Source organism: Rhinolophus ferrumequinum, chromosome 5, assembly GCF_004115265.2.
Source record: "Rhinolophus ferrumequinum isolate MPI-CBG mRhiFer1 chromosome 5, mRhiFer1_v1.p, whole genome shotgun sequence".
Lineage (NCBI taxonomy): Eukaryota > Metazoa > Chordata > Mammalia > Chiroptera > Rhinolophidae > Rhinolophus > Rhinolophus ferrumequinum.
This window is the reverse complement of record NC_046288.1, coordinates 52,907,067-52,926,492: the sequence shown is the minus strand read 5'-3', so window position 1 is coordinate 52,926,492 and position 19,426 is coordinate 52,907,067. Positions and strand designations below refer to the sequence as shown.

General features: G+C 36.6%; 1 protein-coding gene across 3 annotated transcripts in view; it reads right to left on the bottom strand.

Annotated features, from left to right (window-relative positions):
• Positions 1-19,426, bottom strand: part of BANK1 (B cell scaffold protein with ankyrin repeats 1) — a 328,432-nt gene that overhangs the window by 232,773 nt on the left and 76,233 nt on the right. For all 3 annotated transcript variants that reach the window (XM_033105338.1, XM_033105337.1, XM_033105339.1), the window contains exons 3-4: positions 15,702-15,856; positions 7,750-7,888 (exon numbers count right to left, since the gene is read on the bottom strand). In XM_033105338.1, coding sequence (XP_032961229.1) covers positions 7,750-7,888; positions 15,702-15,856 — 294 coding nt within the window. The remainder of the gene's footprint in view (positions 1-7,749; positions 7,889-15,701; positions 15,857-19,426) is intronic.

Sequence of the window (19,426 nt, the reverse complement as noted above, 5' to 3'; positions counted from 1 at the left end):
TTGACTAGGTACTTAACCTGTATTATAAGGGAAATATATGTATAAAAGTTGTCTTCCCAAAGTAAGTATCTATCCACAACAAAAACCTGAAAGTTGTAAAGTAGGTCTCGTCAGCTACCGCTGAGCACATATGGTAAAGGGAGGACCTGGAGTTACTGAAGTCAAATGAAATCAATTTCAGTAAATTTTATAAAAATGATTTTGAAAGAAGATATTGATATTGCCTACCAGAAAAGAGATTAGGAGTATTATAGTGGAGTGTTAACTTTCTGAAAGTCAGGTGATGAATCACGAGAGATATATGGTGAGGTTTGCTTGCTGGTTCTTTGATATAAATTACATAAAATCTAATTTCTTTAGAATCTAACACAAAAATGAGCTAATTTATTTCTGATATCTTGAGTAATTAGTTGACTCAAAACTTTGCCATTAATTCGATCTATTGATAATAATGTTGATTTTAGAGAAATCCTCCAAAGAGATGCCCTGTGAAGTACTGTCTTTTTGTGTGTGTGTACATTTTCATATCTATTGAATGTTGGTTATTAAATTAAGACCTAATTTCTGTTTCCACCCACATCAAGATGGACTCCGTATGGATCTATCTGTTTGGTAGGCCCTCCTTCATAATATATTATTGAATTGGCCTTTTTGTGAACAATAGCCAGTGTGACTTGAACATTATTTTGCTTTAACTATGGTCACTATGATGTCTACATTTTATAGCTGTTCAATAAAAATAAAACCGATTACTTTAAGGATTCAAATAGAAGAGAGAAAAAGTGAATTCTGCCATATATTACCTAGACTAAAGTAGGCCAGTCACATTTAATACTGGAAGAAACTACAAATACGGGTCAAAAATCACCGAACCAAGCAAGGGTTTGACAATCAGTTATGAAAGAGAAAAAAGGTTTATAATGGAAGAAAACAAATGGAACTTCTGGTCCCCATCATACACAGATACACAACAAAGTATTAGGTCGGTGCAAAAGTAATTGCGGATTTTGCAATTATTTTTAATCTTTTAAACCGCAATTACTTTTGCACCAACCTAATACATTTGCAAAGAAGCAATCGTAGAAAGGAATTCTACTTAAATTTCGTATCTCAAGTTCTAGGCTCTTCAAGTATCTTTGTCAGCCTTGCCTGCCTCTATGATTTAAGTAGTCTGTCTTTTCAGATGAGGGACAGACTGAAGTAGTTTATGGAAAATATAATCCAAGCGTATTTCTGAAGAGTTCAAACTACATTTACTAATTCCATATAAAAAGATATTTCAGAAATCCATTAATTTAAGAGCTTTTTAGTTTCTATATTTCCATTGTCTGAGAAGCTGTGTTTCTTTATGAACAAATTTTAGCTCTTTACCACATGGTAAATGTTAAATGAACCCACCTAATGTTTCCATGGGAATTGCAATCAACATGACTCTTTTGATTAGAACATTATTATGAAATAAATATTAGTAGTTTCAAAACCTTGGTCATGCCTAAAAATAAATATCAATTTTTATACACGTTAAAATTACCTTCCTGAATTACAATATTTAGAAAAGTTTCTTATTGTTATTTCTTAAGCAGTTTCAGCAAAATACTTGGCACATCTTAAAGTATTTTTCATGCTCTTTCAATGACATACGAAGTTATAATTTACATTATCCAGAACATAGTTTCCTAATTAATAAAAAGACTCTACATCTTTGTGGATTCATTTCACATTCTTTTCAACTTTTAATTGGTTGTCCCCCTGCTGTGTAAAATATTTGAGCTTCAGGTACCAGAGGAATACCTTCTTCCATCTGAGAAAAATTAGTGAATTTTTCTAGTTTAAAGCCTTCAAAAGTATTTTTATAAATCTTGGCATGAACTGGCACTATGGAAACTTTCAATTCCTTTAGCACAAAATAGTCTCTGTCAGAGACAAACCTGTCATCAAGAAGGTGTGATTTTTAAAAAGCAAAGTAATTATAAATGTATCAAGTTATTGAGCTGAAAGAAAGGGGAGAAGGCAAAATTAGAGGATATTTTCTCAAATTAAAAAAATCAGGTAACTATTTGGAAGTGTGTCAAAAGGGAAAGGAGAAGAACATATAGAGAGCATCTTAGGATTTCTTCTCTGTTTGGTATAATTGCACTTTAACATAATTTTGTTATTCTTCGAATTGTTACTAAATTAAAAAGGAATATACATTTTAAAAGAACATTAATATAATACAGTGCTTGGATGGAGAGAAATCTGAGTTCTTTCTGAGAACTATAAGACAGAGATTTAAGAGTATTTGATAGACCTTAAAACTGAGAGAGTACATACACACACACTTAAATGGTTAGGAGGAGGTGTCCAAATAAAGGAAAGAATTAGAGTAGTTGGACTTAGAAGTATACCCTTCTTTAACAGAAAATGCTAGCTGCCTACCCCAATATGTATTCTGTTCTTCCTTTTAGAAACAGATTTTGACTTGTTGTTGGGCACATTTCTATCCAACTTAAAAAGATTAGGATTTTCTATTCTTTCCTTCAGCTAGATATGACATGGGGAGTAAATTCTGACCAATGAAATACCTGCAGATGTGTCTTACAGAAACCTTCTTACTTAATGAGGCCTCCATTTCTTTATTCCAGTTGTGTGTTGATAAACTGCCTCTCCAGAAAGATAAAAAAGAGCCCTGATTTATAGTTTTTGTCAGTTTCTTTGGTGTAAATATTCCCACCATGGCTGATTTCAAGCTACCAAAGTGCTATGGACTCAATTGCATCCTCCTCAAATTCCTATGTGGAAGCCCTAACCTGTAATGTACTGTATTTGGAGATGAGGCCTTATCTAATAAGTCTGGCATCCTTATAAGAAGAGGAAGAGACACCAGAAGTGCAGGTGCACAGAGAAAGGCCATGTGAGGACAGAGAGAGGGTGGCTGTGTGCAAGCCAAGGAAAGAAGCTCTGCCATAAGCAGACTTCTGGTTCCTTGATCTTAAACTCCCAGCTTCCAGAACTGAGAAAATAGGTATTTGTTGATTAAGTCATCCAATCTGTGGTATTTTGTTATGACAGCCCGAGAAGTTTAATACACAAAGTGCTATCATTGAATATGAAGTAGGGAAGAGATGCATAGAACTGGCTCTTTCAATCCAGTATGAGGTGCTTCCAGCACACCACAGCTTCATCATATTTCCTGGAGGACAGGTGTGATGTCAAAAGTCTTAGGAGCCATCTGGCTCCATGATGACTATGGCCACACGCTAGGAACTATGGAATGGTGACTAGAAATAAACCAGGGTTCTGAACAAATTATGAAGCTGCCATACCAGTCCTCAACACCAGCCAGTCTTAGGATAGGGAAGTCTGGTTACAGCACAAGAGAACACTTTACAGGGAGTAAACCACATGTTAAGTCATGTTCCTGATTAAGTCATGAGTCAGATGGATCACAAATCAAGTTACATGAGCAATTTTTCCAGACTGAAAAGAGACTGGACAGATGGAGGTCTCCTTCTGAACTTTATGCATTAATATTCTTCCAAAGAATTCTGAGAGTGGGGAAGGGTTGCTGGTATGCTTCTACTTTAGGTTTTTAAAATTATTTATTTATTTATTTCAGTTGCAGTTGACGTTCAATACTATTTTATGTTAGTTTCAGGTATACAGATTAGTGGTGAGACAATTATATAATTTATGCAATGATCCTTCCAATTAGTCTAGTGCCCACCTGGCACTATACATAGTTGCTGCAATATCATTCAGTACATTCTCTACACTGGTTACATCCCCGTGACTATTTTGTAAGTACCGATTTGTATTTCTGAATCCACTTTAGTTGCTGATCCCTCCATTTTAACTTGGTAATCGAAAAAGTACAGAAAAATGTTTTAAACACGTAAATCTGCATGGACTATTATTAGATGATGTGGGATACTGATGGACATCATTTCTTGCCTTTCGAAGTTACCAGTTGGTACAGGGATTATATATAAGATGACATAGAGTTGGGAACTCTCCTGAGCATGATTCCTCAAGAGTAAAAGGGGACAAAAAAATTTGGTGGCTTTTATATCAAAAGATATAAACAGAGGACTAAGAAAAGAGAGGGATAAAACAAGGAGTACAATATTTATAAAGAAAGATAGTCCCCTCAATTCTTTTCCCTGTAGGGAAGAGGAAGGAAGTTTTTAAATGGTTTACCATACCCTGTCCAGAAGCTGAAGATGGGTTATTCCAGAAAAAAACCACTCCTTATGTTTAGCGGAATTGTTAGAGGGAGAGACTGACACTTTGTTCCTCAGTTGGATGTCTATTTAAGTGTTGTCTTATATCTTAACTCCCTTGTCTCCAAACATCCTATAAGTGAGTACTTGAAACATAAGTAGAGAACTTATTTTATCAAAAAGAAAATCGAGGTTCAGGATGATCAAGAGACTTGTCTGAAGTTACCCAGTAACTGGCTCCACACAGAATAAAAAGGGAGCTCTTGGTCACTATTAAGTATTTCCTCGGCTACTCAGCAATTCTGGACAGAGCACAAACCTTTAAGCTGGGCACTCTCTCTTATTCCATAATTGGTGTGGAGAAAAAGGAAGTCTATTGTACAGTCAGTGGTATTGAATTGAACTTTCTGAGACGATGGGTTATGTTCTAATAAATCACTTTAAATATGGTTAGTTCCACTGTGAAAGTGAATTTTAAATTTTGTTTAATTGAAATAAACTTTCAGTAACCAGATATGTGGTTATATACACCATGATGTAGGCCAGTGCAGCTGCAAAGCATAATTTCTCTAGCTGTTGTTGGTGACTCACTAGGATATCATGATTTCAATTTAGTAGGTTTTGACTAGCATTGAAAAAAATTGAAAAGAAGTAAAATTTCTACCTCTCTGCTTACATTACCCATATGTTCTTGCATGTGGTCTACTTTCACATTATAGCCCTTAATATACAAATGAGAGTTATTTAAAATTCCATGTCTGATAATTCCAACATCCGTGTCACATCTAAACCTGGTCTAATGTTTCCTTTAACTCTTCAGACATTTTTTTTTCTTGGCTTTTGGCATGATTTGTAATTTCTGGTTAAAAACCAGATATATTGTGTCAGGTAGAGGAAGTAAAGTAAGTAGGAATGTAGTGAGAATTTATAGTAATCTGGCTAGAAGTTCGGCTGCATTTAATGTTTGCTGTAGTTACAGGTACCAGAAGCTTCAAATTCCTCTGTTATCTTTGTTTTTTTTTCTTCCCTCTTGAACTTTGCTTCCCTAAATACTCCTCCCCATAAAGATTCTGCATCTTGCAGTATTTTCAGCTGTAATCCACCACCGTTATACTGTATCCTGAGATGGTGCTGGTGGTCAGGCTGGGGCGAGGGTAAGCATTCTGGTCTTATGATTAAGTCTCACTCTCTTAATGGGCCTATGACTCCTGATTGGGGCCTTCATAAGCGTTTCTGCTGTGGTTTAGCTTTCCCCTCTCCACTTTAAGTGAGACAGAAAGACTAGAGAGGGACACAGTTGATGGATGCCCTTGGGATGAAGCTCTGGTAAAGTGGTTTCTCCTGGAGAGTAGCCTCCGTTATGGAGAACACACTGGGAGTATTTCACCATGATTATTTTTCCTCTTACCTGGCAGAACCTCCTGAAGATCTTTCTCAGATCTTCACTTTGAGAACCTGGTGAGGTTCCTGGAGGGAAATCCTACAAAATTATAGGTGCCTTATACAACTACGGTTCCCAGGAGATTCTTACTCTCAAACTAGTCCACACTCAGCAATTTGTCAAAAGTGCCATTTCAGTACTCCCGACTAGTTTCTGGCTCTAGTGATGTCTGCTCCAACTAAGCAGATCTTGGATGTCACTCTCTTGATTTATGTTTCATTCCAGGTTTGGGGATGGTGATTGGCCCTGCAATCTTAGTTCTCTGCTGAGTGCAAGAAAAGTCATTGATTTTCAGTATGTTTTCTTGCTGTAAGAACAGGAGTAACAACATTCAAGCATTTTACATGACAGGGATGAAACTGGTAGTCTAACTATTGATTTTAAAACCTTTGTTTTAATTACGTACGTATGCACATGTACTGGGTCATGATATAAAATGTATTTCTTGCTAGGACTCAAAAAATTTCAAGGAACAGTGCCCTGAAACAGATAAAATAAGACCTTGGGGCCATTTCTGCTGAGGCATGCCCCATCCATATTCCCATGTGCATAGCAGACAACATTTCATAAGAAAATCTCTCATTAAATTACAGAACACACCAGTTGAAAGAACAACTTGGAGAGGTTTAATTATCACCACTGGTAAATAGTGACTTATTTATTTACTATAAATTTGCTATTCATTCACATAGACAGTATTATGGTTTGGTATATCTTGGAAAATATGAAATACTAGTTTCCTGCTTTTGTGAAAAAAAAATAGAACTTTGCCATATTTCATTCTTTACACTGGTCTTAGCTATTAGGTAAATTGAACATCAAATCTTAATGTGAATAATTTTATTGACATTTTGTTCTGCTATTTGAGAAATATTATCTAAGTACTTCTTAATTTGCAATGTTAATTTTTCTGTAGTGATTTTAGTTTAACTGGATGTAGTTTAAACTCCAAAACTAATTAGTTTATTGTTCATTAAATCATTTTAAAATGTGGCATAAGAAAGTAGGGGGCTTTGCAAGAGAAAGAAAAGAGACAGAGAGAGCTCTTTCTCATCTCACTTCTGTATATCCTTGTCCATGACAAGGTATGAAATGTTTATAAATGCTTAGTGTAGAGTCTTTCCTTTCTATCATCCAACTCTGACCTCAGCTGTACAAGAAAATCCATAGAGCGAACACATGCTTTGCATAACATAATAGAAAGGTGTGTAGATGTTCTGTAAACAGACTATCCTCATAATAGCTACATTCTAAAAGGGTAAAAAGGCTCAGGATGTATTTGATATATTCTTTAATTTTAAATATTTTCACTACGTTTCCAAATTCATAACAAGATTACCTGTCTTTTACTTTAAAATGTTTTATGAAGTTCACATTTATGAAGTTTTATAAGGTACTTTTATTCTGTGATTGTAAAAAGATATCATGAATTCAAAAACCAAGTAGTCCTACATTTATATCAAAACATTCAGAAATTAATAGATTTTGATTTTAGTACAATTATTGTGGCAAGTGTGGATATTCCATCTGGAATTTTCAATCTGATACAGTTTGTCACACTGCAAGCAAAGTTGGATAGAGAAATGGCTAGCTTCATAAAGTAAATAAGGGAAAGAGGGAAAGATTGTGTATAAAAATGGTAGCATGATGATAAAAATAATGAAAAAGATTTATGCTTTCCATAACAACCAAAAACATGCTCAGGAGCATGGAGAGAGAGAGAGAGAGAGAGAGGAAAAAATTTCAAAGTTCAATAATAAAAATCCAAATATCTGCTAATCTTGCGACCATAAAGCTAATAATCTTAGTTCCATATTTAATAGCTGACATATATTAACATGGTCTCTGCTGACACATATAAAAACATGAGATGTTGCCGGCTGTTGTTTCACCACATGGTACAAGTTAATTTCTCATAATTTACACATTCGTACATTCGCGAAACCAGATTAATAATAACAACCTTGGGTATGTGAAAGTTAAGCACAGGAAACACCTGCAGAACAATATTAGTTTCTGTAGGGAAGTAAAACCATTTATCATAAATTTATTGAAAGAAACTCAGGATGATGTTGTATATTTATTAAAGCCTAAAACAGTTCTTACCTAAAGCTTTCATACTCCAGACGGTCTTATTCCAAAGGGCTGGCTGTGCTCTAATGCATTTATTATTTGACATAAATTCAACCTCCACAGTCCCACCAATTACTTCATCTCTCAAAATAATAAATATTTCACCAGGATTCTGCAAGATGAAAAACATAACCCATTAAGCATTTGAAAATGTTTACAGTAACCAAATAACCCATTACATTTATTAATGATAAAGTTTGTACACGATCATTGTATGTCTCCTATCATGTTCATATTTTCAACCATGCTTAGAAATAAAATATGTAAATGTGATTCTCACTACATTTTGAGTTTACCAATTTGATGTCTATTGAATATTTTTTCCAATACCATATTTTGCCACTGAACAAACAGTGAGGACATAGCTGTTCCCTTTTCCACTTGCGTCTTCCCTGTATGTGAGGCTCCCTAACTCACAGTAATGAGCACCCCTCGTTGCTCACCAAATCCTTTTTGCAAATGCTTTTTCTCCACCTTTGTAGGATTAGGTGTGTCTATCTATAAATGAAAGGATTGAACAGGCTTAACTTTATAATCTCTTGAAATTTACATGTGATGAATTTTTTTAAAGTCCAATCATTTTAAATCTTACCTAATGAAGATTCTTTGGTTATTCTATTTATGATGAGTATCTGTGAAGTTTACTGAGTTGATTAAGGGTTATAAATCTCAGTTTCAAGGTTTATTAAGGTTGAAAATCTAAATCTATGTACAGAAGGTAATAAGAGTTATTGAAAACCTTTTTGAAAAAAATTTCAATTAGCGATAAGAAGATTGAAATTAATACAGAGAAAGGAAAAGAATAAACATTTATTGAGCATTTATTTTATACTAAAATTTATTCTAAGCACTTTTATATAAAGATATATAATTTAATCCTAACCAACACACAAACACACACACACACACACACACACACACACACACGCAAACATGCACACCAAAACCAAAATGGAAGACTGTTATTTTTCTTTTTTATGAACAAAGTAAGACAGAATTGTATCTGAAAATGAATCAGAACTACCTAAATTAGAAATTGGCACTGTTTATTACATCACGTTGTTTAACCCTTCAAAATAAGTAGAACAAAATACTATTTTAGGATCATCTTAGATATCACCCTTCAAAGTTTTTCTTCAAAGTCAAACTAAATTTCAGTCTCTCACAAAATAAACAGGAACCTCATTTATATGCTCTTATAAAATCATGATTACCCAAAAGTCATTAATTTCAAAGTTCTCTTATTTAAATGTTACCTCCCTAAGCAAAAATCACTCACCAATAAAGCTTACATCTTTAATGCTCCATACCAAAGAGTTACTACAAATACATTAATGTTACAAAATCATCTCAGCTGACACACATCCACTTTGGGGAGTTTTCCAGCAGGGTTCAGGGCTCCCCAATATTTGTCCACAGGGTACTTTGAAGTAAATTTCTCCTCACCAATTAAACTGCACATTGAGAAAGGACCCCATCTCAAGGGAACAACCACTATTCTCCCCCTTGCTCTTGACCCTCACGTCCAACATGTCAGAAACACTTTCCTATTATCTGCCCTGTACCTTCCCTAATCCACCGCTTCATCTAAATCCTGAAGGTCAGGACCTGGAGCCCCTTCTGCTCTTTTGATCTGCAACCTCTGCATCACAGGACCTCACCTCTAGCACAGTTCTTTAGTTCCTATGTTGCTCACTACCTGTCACCTCACTTCAAATCTTTAAGGACTTCCCATTTCACTTGGTTCAGATGCCCAATCCTCTGCTTCAAAGTTCTTCAGAGTTCACTTCAATGTGAACATCACTTCTTGTTCGACCTTGACCTCTCCCCTTCTGATTTAGTAAGCCGAAGCATCCTCTCCAATGTTTTATTCACCCAGTCAACTCATTCTCACTCATGAGTGTTCACACAGGCTGCTTCGTATGCATCGGATTCCCTCCTTCAGAGAGGGCATTGCTCCACCTTTCAACCATTTCTAGAGAGACGTTCTAAACAAAACACAAACACACTGACCACCCCTAATGAGGCAGTTACATGTGCATTTGCACATGAGGCCAGCTTCATGGGCATGCAACCTCTGCAGCTGCCCAGGGCCCTGTGCTTACAAGAACCCTGCCCGTATTGTAACATTCTGCGGTCACTGCCTTGGAGCGCTAAATAATAGGAACAAAGACTCCACGTTTTCACTTTGACTCGGGCCTGGCTGATTACACGGTGGGTCCTGTTTGTACGTAATGTTGCCATGCCATTAACTTCCTTATCTCCCTCCATCGTCCCATACTTATCCTCTCCAAGGTCCAACTCACGTTTCGCCAGCTCCACATATTCTTCCAACAACGGAAGCCAATGAGGAGTTGTACGACTTCCAAAGGAATCCTTATAGAGCATTGCATAGCCACACTTCTCATTTGACCCTTTCTAAGTCATGCCCTCTGAAGTCACAAGAGTAAAATATTCAGGCTAACACATCAGAGAACTTCAGCTGGTAGAGTCTGTGCATCTCCATGCAGGAAATGACCTGTTCAGCTCTGGGAGGGAAGACCTGCACCTATACAACCCTCTCCCTAATTATTGTGGACATCACAATTAAAGATGGGATTGTAAGGATACAGTCAATTCCATGGAGAAAATGCTAGGATACGCAAATGGTCATCAATTTAGCTTTATCAGTTACGAACTTGTTATGTTGCTCGCAATCTTTTCTCTGTTTATCCCTTATTTAGTGCTGAGAATTCAGAGAGAGAAAGGGCTATGATAATTATCACTTCCAAACACTAATGTTTTGCTGCGTTAGTCAAAAACTTTGTGAGACCTAAACAAAAGGGCTGGAACTTGGTCTACAAAGTTTCTGGTTCTGTCAGGGTAGGTGTCTTTAGGCTTTAATGATTTATGAAGCACAGGCAACAAAGGGTTTTGATCCTAGTAGATCATCATATCAGATTACTATGACATTTGTACACACACCAATGGCTCTTTCTCTATATTCATGACCACTTTAGTAGCCACTAGCTTAACAAGCATAAATGCATGGGCCTTACTAAGCCTGGACTCTGCAGGTTCCCACAGCTGTCATGGATCTGACACGTGACAGCAAAGCAAGGATTAGGTTATGGCCATAGTTGCAAATTTACCTACTAATTCTCACCTTCAGAATCATCTGGGAAGATTTTAAAACTCCCAATGTCCAGGCCATAACCCAGACCATTTACATTTGAATCACTGGGTATAGAATTCAAATATTATTATTTTTTAAAAAACCTTTACTAGTAGTCCCTATATGCATCTTAGTTTGAGAACAACTTGGTTAAAGCGAAAACACATCTGTTGGTCATTGTAAAACCTCACCACCAACATAGTACTTCACAACATAGACTTTTTTGGCAATAATACACACAATACTTTTTTTGCTACTTTTATTGTGTTTTTCAATTAAATCACAGGATCAGACTTTAGATTCAGGATGGTTACCAAGAACAAATGTGTGATTTGGTGTCAGAAATAAGTAGGCAGTGCTATTAGTTTCTGTGTATTGTTTTACTCTGGATTCAGGGCTAAAGGATAAATAGGTAGGAGGTAATCCCTGAGATTCTTGTGGCTTGCCCATGGGACACTATGAGTCACACCCATTCATACCATGTTTCCCCAAAAATAAGACCTAGCCGGACAATCAGCTGTAATGCGTCTTTTGGAGAAAAAATGAATATAAGACCCAGTCTTATTTTATTATAATATAAGACTGGGTCTTTAATAGAATATGCTATAATATAATATAACACAACATAATATAATATAATAATGTAATGTAATGTAATATAATACCGAGTCTTATATTAATTTTTGCTCCAAAAGACGCATTAGAGCTGATTGTCAGGCTAGGTCTTAGTTTTGGGGAAATGGTATAGTCAGTCTCAGGGTTTCTCTAGATTTGTTAATTACATAGTCTGTGGTCTATACTATGGGTCTGGAGACTCATGTGGCTGTAGCCATAGAGGTATGTCAATGAACAGGTCCAATAAAGTGAAGGTCTTTATTAGGGAATAGGCCATGCTCTAAGATTCAGCTAGAAAGGCAATTCAATGAAATTAATATAGATCAAAATGGTGATAAAGACACTTTAAGAGGCTTTAGTGATTATACTATAAGTTTAAGAATTAAATTTGCTCAAGAAATCAACAAGTGACTGGTAGAACAGCGGCACCGGTGGAATAACATAAAAATAAAGGAACATCTGCTATATTAAAGGAAAAGATTTGGGCAGGGGGGCAGGGAGAAAAACTGAGATTGCAGTGAACAGATTCTACCAAATGGAAGGGAAAATGATAAATTAAAGATCTGCTTACACAGATAAAACAAGGTAAAGAAAATACACTCACTCTAAACTTTTCTTTGGGCCAGTGCTACTAAAGAAGAAATATAGAGGTCATTACTGACCCTGTGATAGGGGCTCACAGAAATAACAGGAGAGGCATCAGAGAGCAAACGACAGTACTTCTGAGCCGGCCCATCGAGGAAAACTTTTAGAGGGTGTCTCTTAAAGCTACAGGTAAAATCCATAAAAAGAGTAACTGGAATCATTACTTACAGACTACACAGCTCAAGCAAGTGATGATAGAACAACTGTGTGGATTGCAGAGAAGTCTCTGAGCGAGCACCGAATTTTTTATGCCATTATTAGGTGATGTGATGGTTACTTATTATTGTAAAGGGTATAAATGTATTTCCTATCTTCTGAGACAGGATTAAACCTTGGCATTTTTGGACCAGAGACGTCACTGCTGTAAGGTCTACCCTGAGCATTATGGGATATTTAGCAGCATCCCTGGTTTCTACCTGTTAGATGCCAATAGCAGCCTCCCCCTCACCCCACACCCTCCCGCAGTTGTGACAATAAAAACTGTCTGCACACTTTGCCAAATATCCCTTAGGGGAAGGGGACAAAATCACTCCCAGATGAAAACCACTGCTTGGAGGGAATTTGCCACCAAAAAAAAAAAAAAAAAAAAAAAATGAAATTGGGACTTCAGAGTAGTACACAGCACAGGGATGAGAAGCTAGCAAATAACAGACCAGGTCCAGTTTGGGCCTATTTAGATGTTATTCCCATAGTAGAATGCCTCCCAGGTGGGATTTGAATCATGGGTATAATAAAGTTGGCTAATATTCATGTGAATAATGGATGCATGTGGCAGACTTCAAACTCACTGACTTTTAATCTCTCATAATTGATTACCCCACAAGGCAAAATCAAGAGGAATATGCTAGAAAAACAAATTACCAAAATAAAACAAAAACTGCTGATTTTAGAAATGGTAAAAGATGAGGCCAAATTAAGTAGCAGATTTAACCTGTTTAAAGTCATCTGGGTACTTCTTAAAGAGACAGGGAATAATTTATACATAGAGCACTGGAGGCATATCTTCACCAGGGCATGACAAAAATATGTTGAAGAAAAAGTATTTTCTGTTTTACAAGCGACACAAGATTTCCAAGGCTCAGGAAATGGAAATTCCCTGGAAAGGCATGGTGCTGGGAAAGACGACAAGGCAGAAGGAGCAATATCCCCAGGCTCCTGGCTTCAAAATCAGCAGCAGCATCACCCGCTGCCTCAGTTAAATAAGCTTCTAAAGCTGATTCTCCAGAATAGACGAGGGAACAGGGAGGACTCTGGAGGCAGATCCCCAGATCTGAGCAATTCTGCAGCAAGAGGCAGCAGCAAGACAGATTCCAACTAACTCCCTGTTCATCAGAGAGATGAAGGTTATGCCACTAGCTAGAACTCAGTCAACTCAGTGTTGGCACGTTGGAAATACCACACTCCAAGGGGAGAGTAATACAATTTGAAGACACTGGGTGTGAAAGACACTGGCTGTCAAATAAAACGTGGTGCCTGGCAGTAACAGTATTGTAAATTTCTTGATTTTGTAAGATGGCAGGCAAGTCAAATATCACTTCCTGGGAGAGGAGGCCATCTTCTTCAGGGGTCTCCACTCACCCACTAATTGGAAAAAATCTCAGAAATGAGCAAGTTCAAAGCTTGTGCTTTCAGACAACTGTCATACGGGTAGACTGAATGTTATCCTGGCAAATTTGGAACATGCTTTTCACTCATTTGGATAAAAATCATATTTCCAGTGGTGCTTGACAATTGTCATATAGATTTAGATTGTACTAAGATGTAGGTTCTGAAAACACAAGATTTTGACTGGAATAACTATTTTTGGCCCAGGGATTAGTTTATTTTGAATTTTTAGGCTGTGGGGCTGTTGCTAAAATATTCTTATATGACCTTGTATGACCTTAGGATTGCTTAAAAAGCAGGGTACCCAAAATAAATCTGAAAATGAAATCATTTAACTTCAGAGGGTCTGAAAGAATTATATCCATGTCAATAAAAGACAGCCCATGATGCTGCCATTGAAGGAACCCTGATCCTAACCAGCCATCTGAGTGAGCGATCTCTGCCTGGAGGGCAGTGGGGTTTAATTTTGAGATATTTATTTCTCTGCAGATTTAATAATGGGAAGGTTTGATATTGTCCAAGATTTACTGTTACAGATATTTTTTAAAACAGCCATTTAGACTCATTGCATAATTCCTGGTGAGCGATTTTCAGTTCCAGAGGTTTTTTTGTTTGTTTTAGTTTGTTTTAGGTTTTTTGTTTGTTTGTTTGTTTGTTTGTTGCTTTTTCTGCTTTGATTTTACCTACTTGAGTACTTGAGAACTGTTCTCATTTCTCTTTTATTACGGTCTTTTCTATTTATCTTTCTCTTCCATTATTTCTGACTCAATAGAAGCCACCCATTCTGATTATTTAGCTTGATCTTCCTCCCTTGAGTTCTTGAGTCCTTTAAGTAGGTTGCAATTTTCCTTTGCCTGACTGTGCCCGTTCCCTTAAACCTGTACTGTTCAGGCTTCTCGGATCCCTAAGGTACTGTCAAGAGTTCTTGTTCCTCTGAAACTGATAGCGTAATAGATTACACCAGCATTTCTTCTGCTTACCCCTGGAGTCTGGGGGTGGGCGAATTAAATTTTGCCCCATTGCACAGAATGTGCAGCACCAGGACTGCTGGTACCAGCAGCTTCAGGAGAGTCCATCCCCAAACACATCCCAGCAAGCAGACAATGCAGCCCCCGTCATCCAGTGGGGTAAATCCACTGGCTTCTATCAGAAGGAGCCTCACATACAAACTCCCAAGGCTCTCCTGAATCTTTGGCTCCTCCCTCTCAAAGACATCACAGACACTGAGAGTCAGCATTCATGTCTAGTCTAGAGGTTACATAGCCTGAGATTAGGGTCAAGCTCTACCAGGAGCCTTATTTCAGTTGTTCATTTCAAGGAAGATACGAGGGAAAAAATGTCAGCAACATGTACTCATGTCACCTTCAAAAACCCACCTCCCCCTTTATTATACTTTTATTTCCAAAAGGACCAGCTCTTACAAATCTTACAATATTTCCACTTAGTAATGTAGACCTCTGATACATGTTTTATGATAAAAAAAAAATTGGTGATCCTGAAAACAAGTATTTTCAAATTCTATTAAAGAATATTTTTTCGTTTATGAAAATAAAATCTTTAATCTGGTTAAATATGAATCCAACTTTCTTTGAAGTATCTTGATATATGTAGCGATTGTAAATTTGTTTGCAATGCATTAAGTAACAGTTGATAAAATTAAGCTCTCATATATTCTCCAGTAGCTAATTATTCAACAATTATGTATCAAATGCTTACTAATCGCCAGACATTGTTTTCAGTTCTGAGGACACAGCCATGAACAAAGTAGACAAAAATGCCAGTAATGATGGAGTTTACATTCTAGTGAATGCAAAAGTTCATGAATGTAGATTATAAAATAGCTAAGTGAAAAGCATTAGCCATTAAAACAATAGAGCCACTTAAATAACAAGACATCTTTACTGACCTCACAAGGAATTTCAGTGGGAAGCACCATTGCTAGTGGTATGCTGCTTCTTGAAGTTTCTGATAATTCTTCAATTTCCTTTCTCTTACTTACTTCCCCAGAATGTTCCACTCTTAGGTTTGCTGGAATATTGGCCTGAAGGTAGTCCTGAGAACCTAAATAAAAGTTCACGAACATAGATTATAATATAGCTAAGACCATATTGTTTCCTCCATTATAAAGACTAAATGCTGAACAATTGATGTAATTAATATACAGAATGATTGTACTGAGTTGCAGTTAGCTGCAATAATTGAACCAATATTTATAATGACAATAATGCTTCCCAATTTAACTAGTGTTATACCCATAGTCACTAAACTAAAGCAACTGTATAATATGTTCATCTACTAGTTAAAATTTTTCTCAAAAAAATGCAACTACCATTTAACATTTTGTCTTCTTATTAAAACAGTAAATCTGAAAAACATATAACACTTTTCAATAGCTGTTATTAAGAAAATTTATTTCATTTTAAATTGGAACATTTTAAATCAGAACAATTATTTATCCTTTACATATATTTCCTGTTTTTAAAAATGAAAAGCTTAACTAGGACACATCACTAAGTAATCTAATATTTCTACACTAGTTTAATAGTGGAATATTAGTGTTCATCAAAATGTTAATGTGTTCTGTGAAAAAAAGTGTTCCAAATCAAATACATTTGATTTCTTTATGGCAGTGTTACTAATAACATTGAAGTATGCTAATGTGAATTTTGAATCCCAGAGAAGGAGAAATAGTATTTATTTATTTATTTACATTTTAACATTTAGTTATTTAGCATTTGGTCTCAATCATTCAAACATGTTTCTGTATTTAAGAAAAAAAATGAGTTCAGAGAGATAACAATATTTTTATTACTCAATGTTTCAAAGCCCAAAACATTTAATTAGGGCACAGAACCAATGTGGCTGAAATCAAGGTTCTCACAACGAGATAACATCTATAAACTCTTAGGCCAACCCCCAAAATATCACTCCAATTCCCAAAGAAGGGAATTGGGGAAAAGGAAAGATGCTCCTGATAGCTAGAAATGGGCCAGATACGGTGTAAAGGCCATGGTGTCGCTCAGAGCTTGCCTGGTACTTACAGCTAGACCTTGGTGTTCTCCTATTGAACATCAACAATTTCACAGAATATCAATGCCAGATAAGGCCACTATGTCACCATGATGCATCAAGTTAGAGATGAGACCACTTTATAATCATGTCTGAATCCAGGCAAAAACATGAACATTGACCGAACCGCAAAAAATGACCAATATTCCAAATCCTAGATCCTGGGAGTGAAGTTGCTTCTTCACCCATTCCAGCCTTAGCCTCTTTTCATTTCCTTTGCCTTCTGGATAGGGTAACCAACCGTTCCCCGTTGGCCTGAGAGTTTCCTGGTTTGGGCACTGAAAATGCTGTGCCCCAGGAATCCCTTCAGCCTCAAGCATGCTGGGATAGCTGGTCACCCTACTTCTTGATAAAAGTCATGAATGTACCAAATCATAAAAGTATACCTGTTTTCTGACACAAGCAATTGATAGCCATGCTTCCTTGAACCTTCCCTCAAATCACGTCACACAAGGCTAAATTTTACAATAAATCTTTTCTAATACCCTCTTACTGAGACACCCTATGGTCTCCATGGCGTGCCCTCTACTCACTGCAAATAGGAAAACATCCAAATATTTCAAGTGCAGGTGTGTTCCTAGTGGTTTTTGGCTCAAGGATGTTGACAGGATAAAAAGGAAGAGGAGCCAAAGGCAATATTGATGGAAACAGGGAGAATTTTGGTCTCATTGTATCCACAAAAAAAAAAAAAAGTGAAGCCACCAGTTTCATAAGGTAATTCCATCAGAAAAGCAGAGAAACAAATGAGGTACCCTTTACAAAGAAGCTGTCTACATGCTACACCTAAATAGAATTTTTTCCCCCACCTTATGAAATTTATAGAATAAAAGCACAAAATCTCTGGGGATTTCCAGATTTCTCCTAGTACAAGTCTCGCTTGAAATGAAAAACAACCTGTATTTCTCTAACAATTTAAAACACTTTCATAAAAAAATCTCATTCTCCTCTCTCTCTCTCTCTCTCTCTCTCTCTCTCTCTCTCTCTCTCTCTCTCTCTCACACACACACACACACACACACACACACACACACACACACACACACACACATCAAACCAGTAAAAGGTTATACAGAACTGGCTCAATCATTTTGTGAATTGAAGAAAAAACAAGAAAACTGATTGTATTTAATACACCTTAAAAGGAGGTGTAAATTATTCCACCATGGAAGTATCTAATGTTTTCTGCTAATTTCTCTGTGGTATTAGATTAAGAACATTCACCCTGAGGACATAATCATAGATGTACAAAATGATTTGTCTCTATGAATGAAGTTTATAATGCAGAAAATGGGAAGCAGTCTTAACAATAAAGGAACAGTTAGAAATATGTAATGTGATAAAGGATATTGCCACTAATAAAAATCCGATCAAAGAATATTTAACAAGAAAGAAGTTTGTGATATAATTAAGAAAATTCAAGTTACAAAATTGCTGATTTAGTAGGTTCCCATTTTAGGAAAGAAAAAAAAAATAGGACCTCTGGTTTCAGGTTTTACATGTAAGGACTTTTGGAAGTCTTTACATCATCCTAACAAACAGTAAGCTATACAGACTGAAAAATCAACAACTCCTTTTTCATCCTTTAGAAAAGGATGGACCCAGCACAAGTGCTGACCTCAAAGTTGGAGAGACAGGCAGGCAAATACAGGTAGTCTCAGCTTGCCAGACCAGAGACTCTGGAGTGGAAACCACCCAGAAACCAGTTCCAGGGAGGGAAAACTGAAATGAAATTGGCATGCTGATGATCAGTGTGGACAAGTCTGAGCATTAAAAACTAAAGGAATCAAGCAAAAGTGGGCATAGAAGAGGAAGGGGGCCACATTATTTTGAGATTTATATCCTCCAGGAGTTTGACCAGATTCCCATATTAAATATTGGAGGAAAGGAACCATTTTAAAATATACCAAATACTACTTAAAATGACCTCTCTTCAAGGAAAACTAGTTAATCAGGGCCTAACCTACTGAGGTATTATTGAAGTGTAACTGACATGGGGAAGGGAAACACCCAACTACATCCCATTGTAACCACCCAGTCCCACCTTAAGTGAAGCAGCAAACTGGGGAACTCTTGTGAGGTGCGTAGTCCAGAAGCATAGGCTCACTAAACAACGAAGATCTAATTATAGAACATAGAAAGCTTCCCCTCCCTCCACACCTCACCACTATGCGACATTACTAAAGACCTTCTACATCAGTTTCTTTTACCCAGTATATCATGTTTGACTATTGGAAAAAATGGTAAGGCATATCAAAATGCAAAAAAAATGGAATTTGAAGAGACAGATTAAGAATCAGACCCAGACATGGCAGGGAAGTTAGAATTATCAGACTGGTTATTTAAAACAACTCATTAATATCCAAAGGGCTCTAATGGATAAAGTAGACAACATGCAAAAACAGATGGCTAATGTAAGCAGAGAGATGGAAATCCTAAGAAGTAATCAGAAAGAAATGTTAGAGATCAAACACACTGTAACAGAAATGAAGAATGCCTTTGATGCGTTTATTAGGAGACTGAACATGACAGGGAAGAATCTCTGAGCTAGAGGATATATTAATA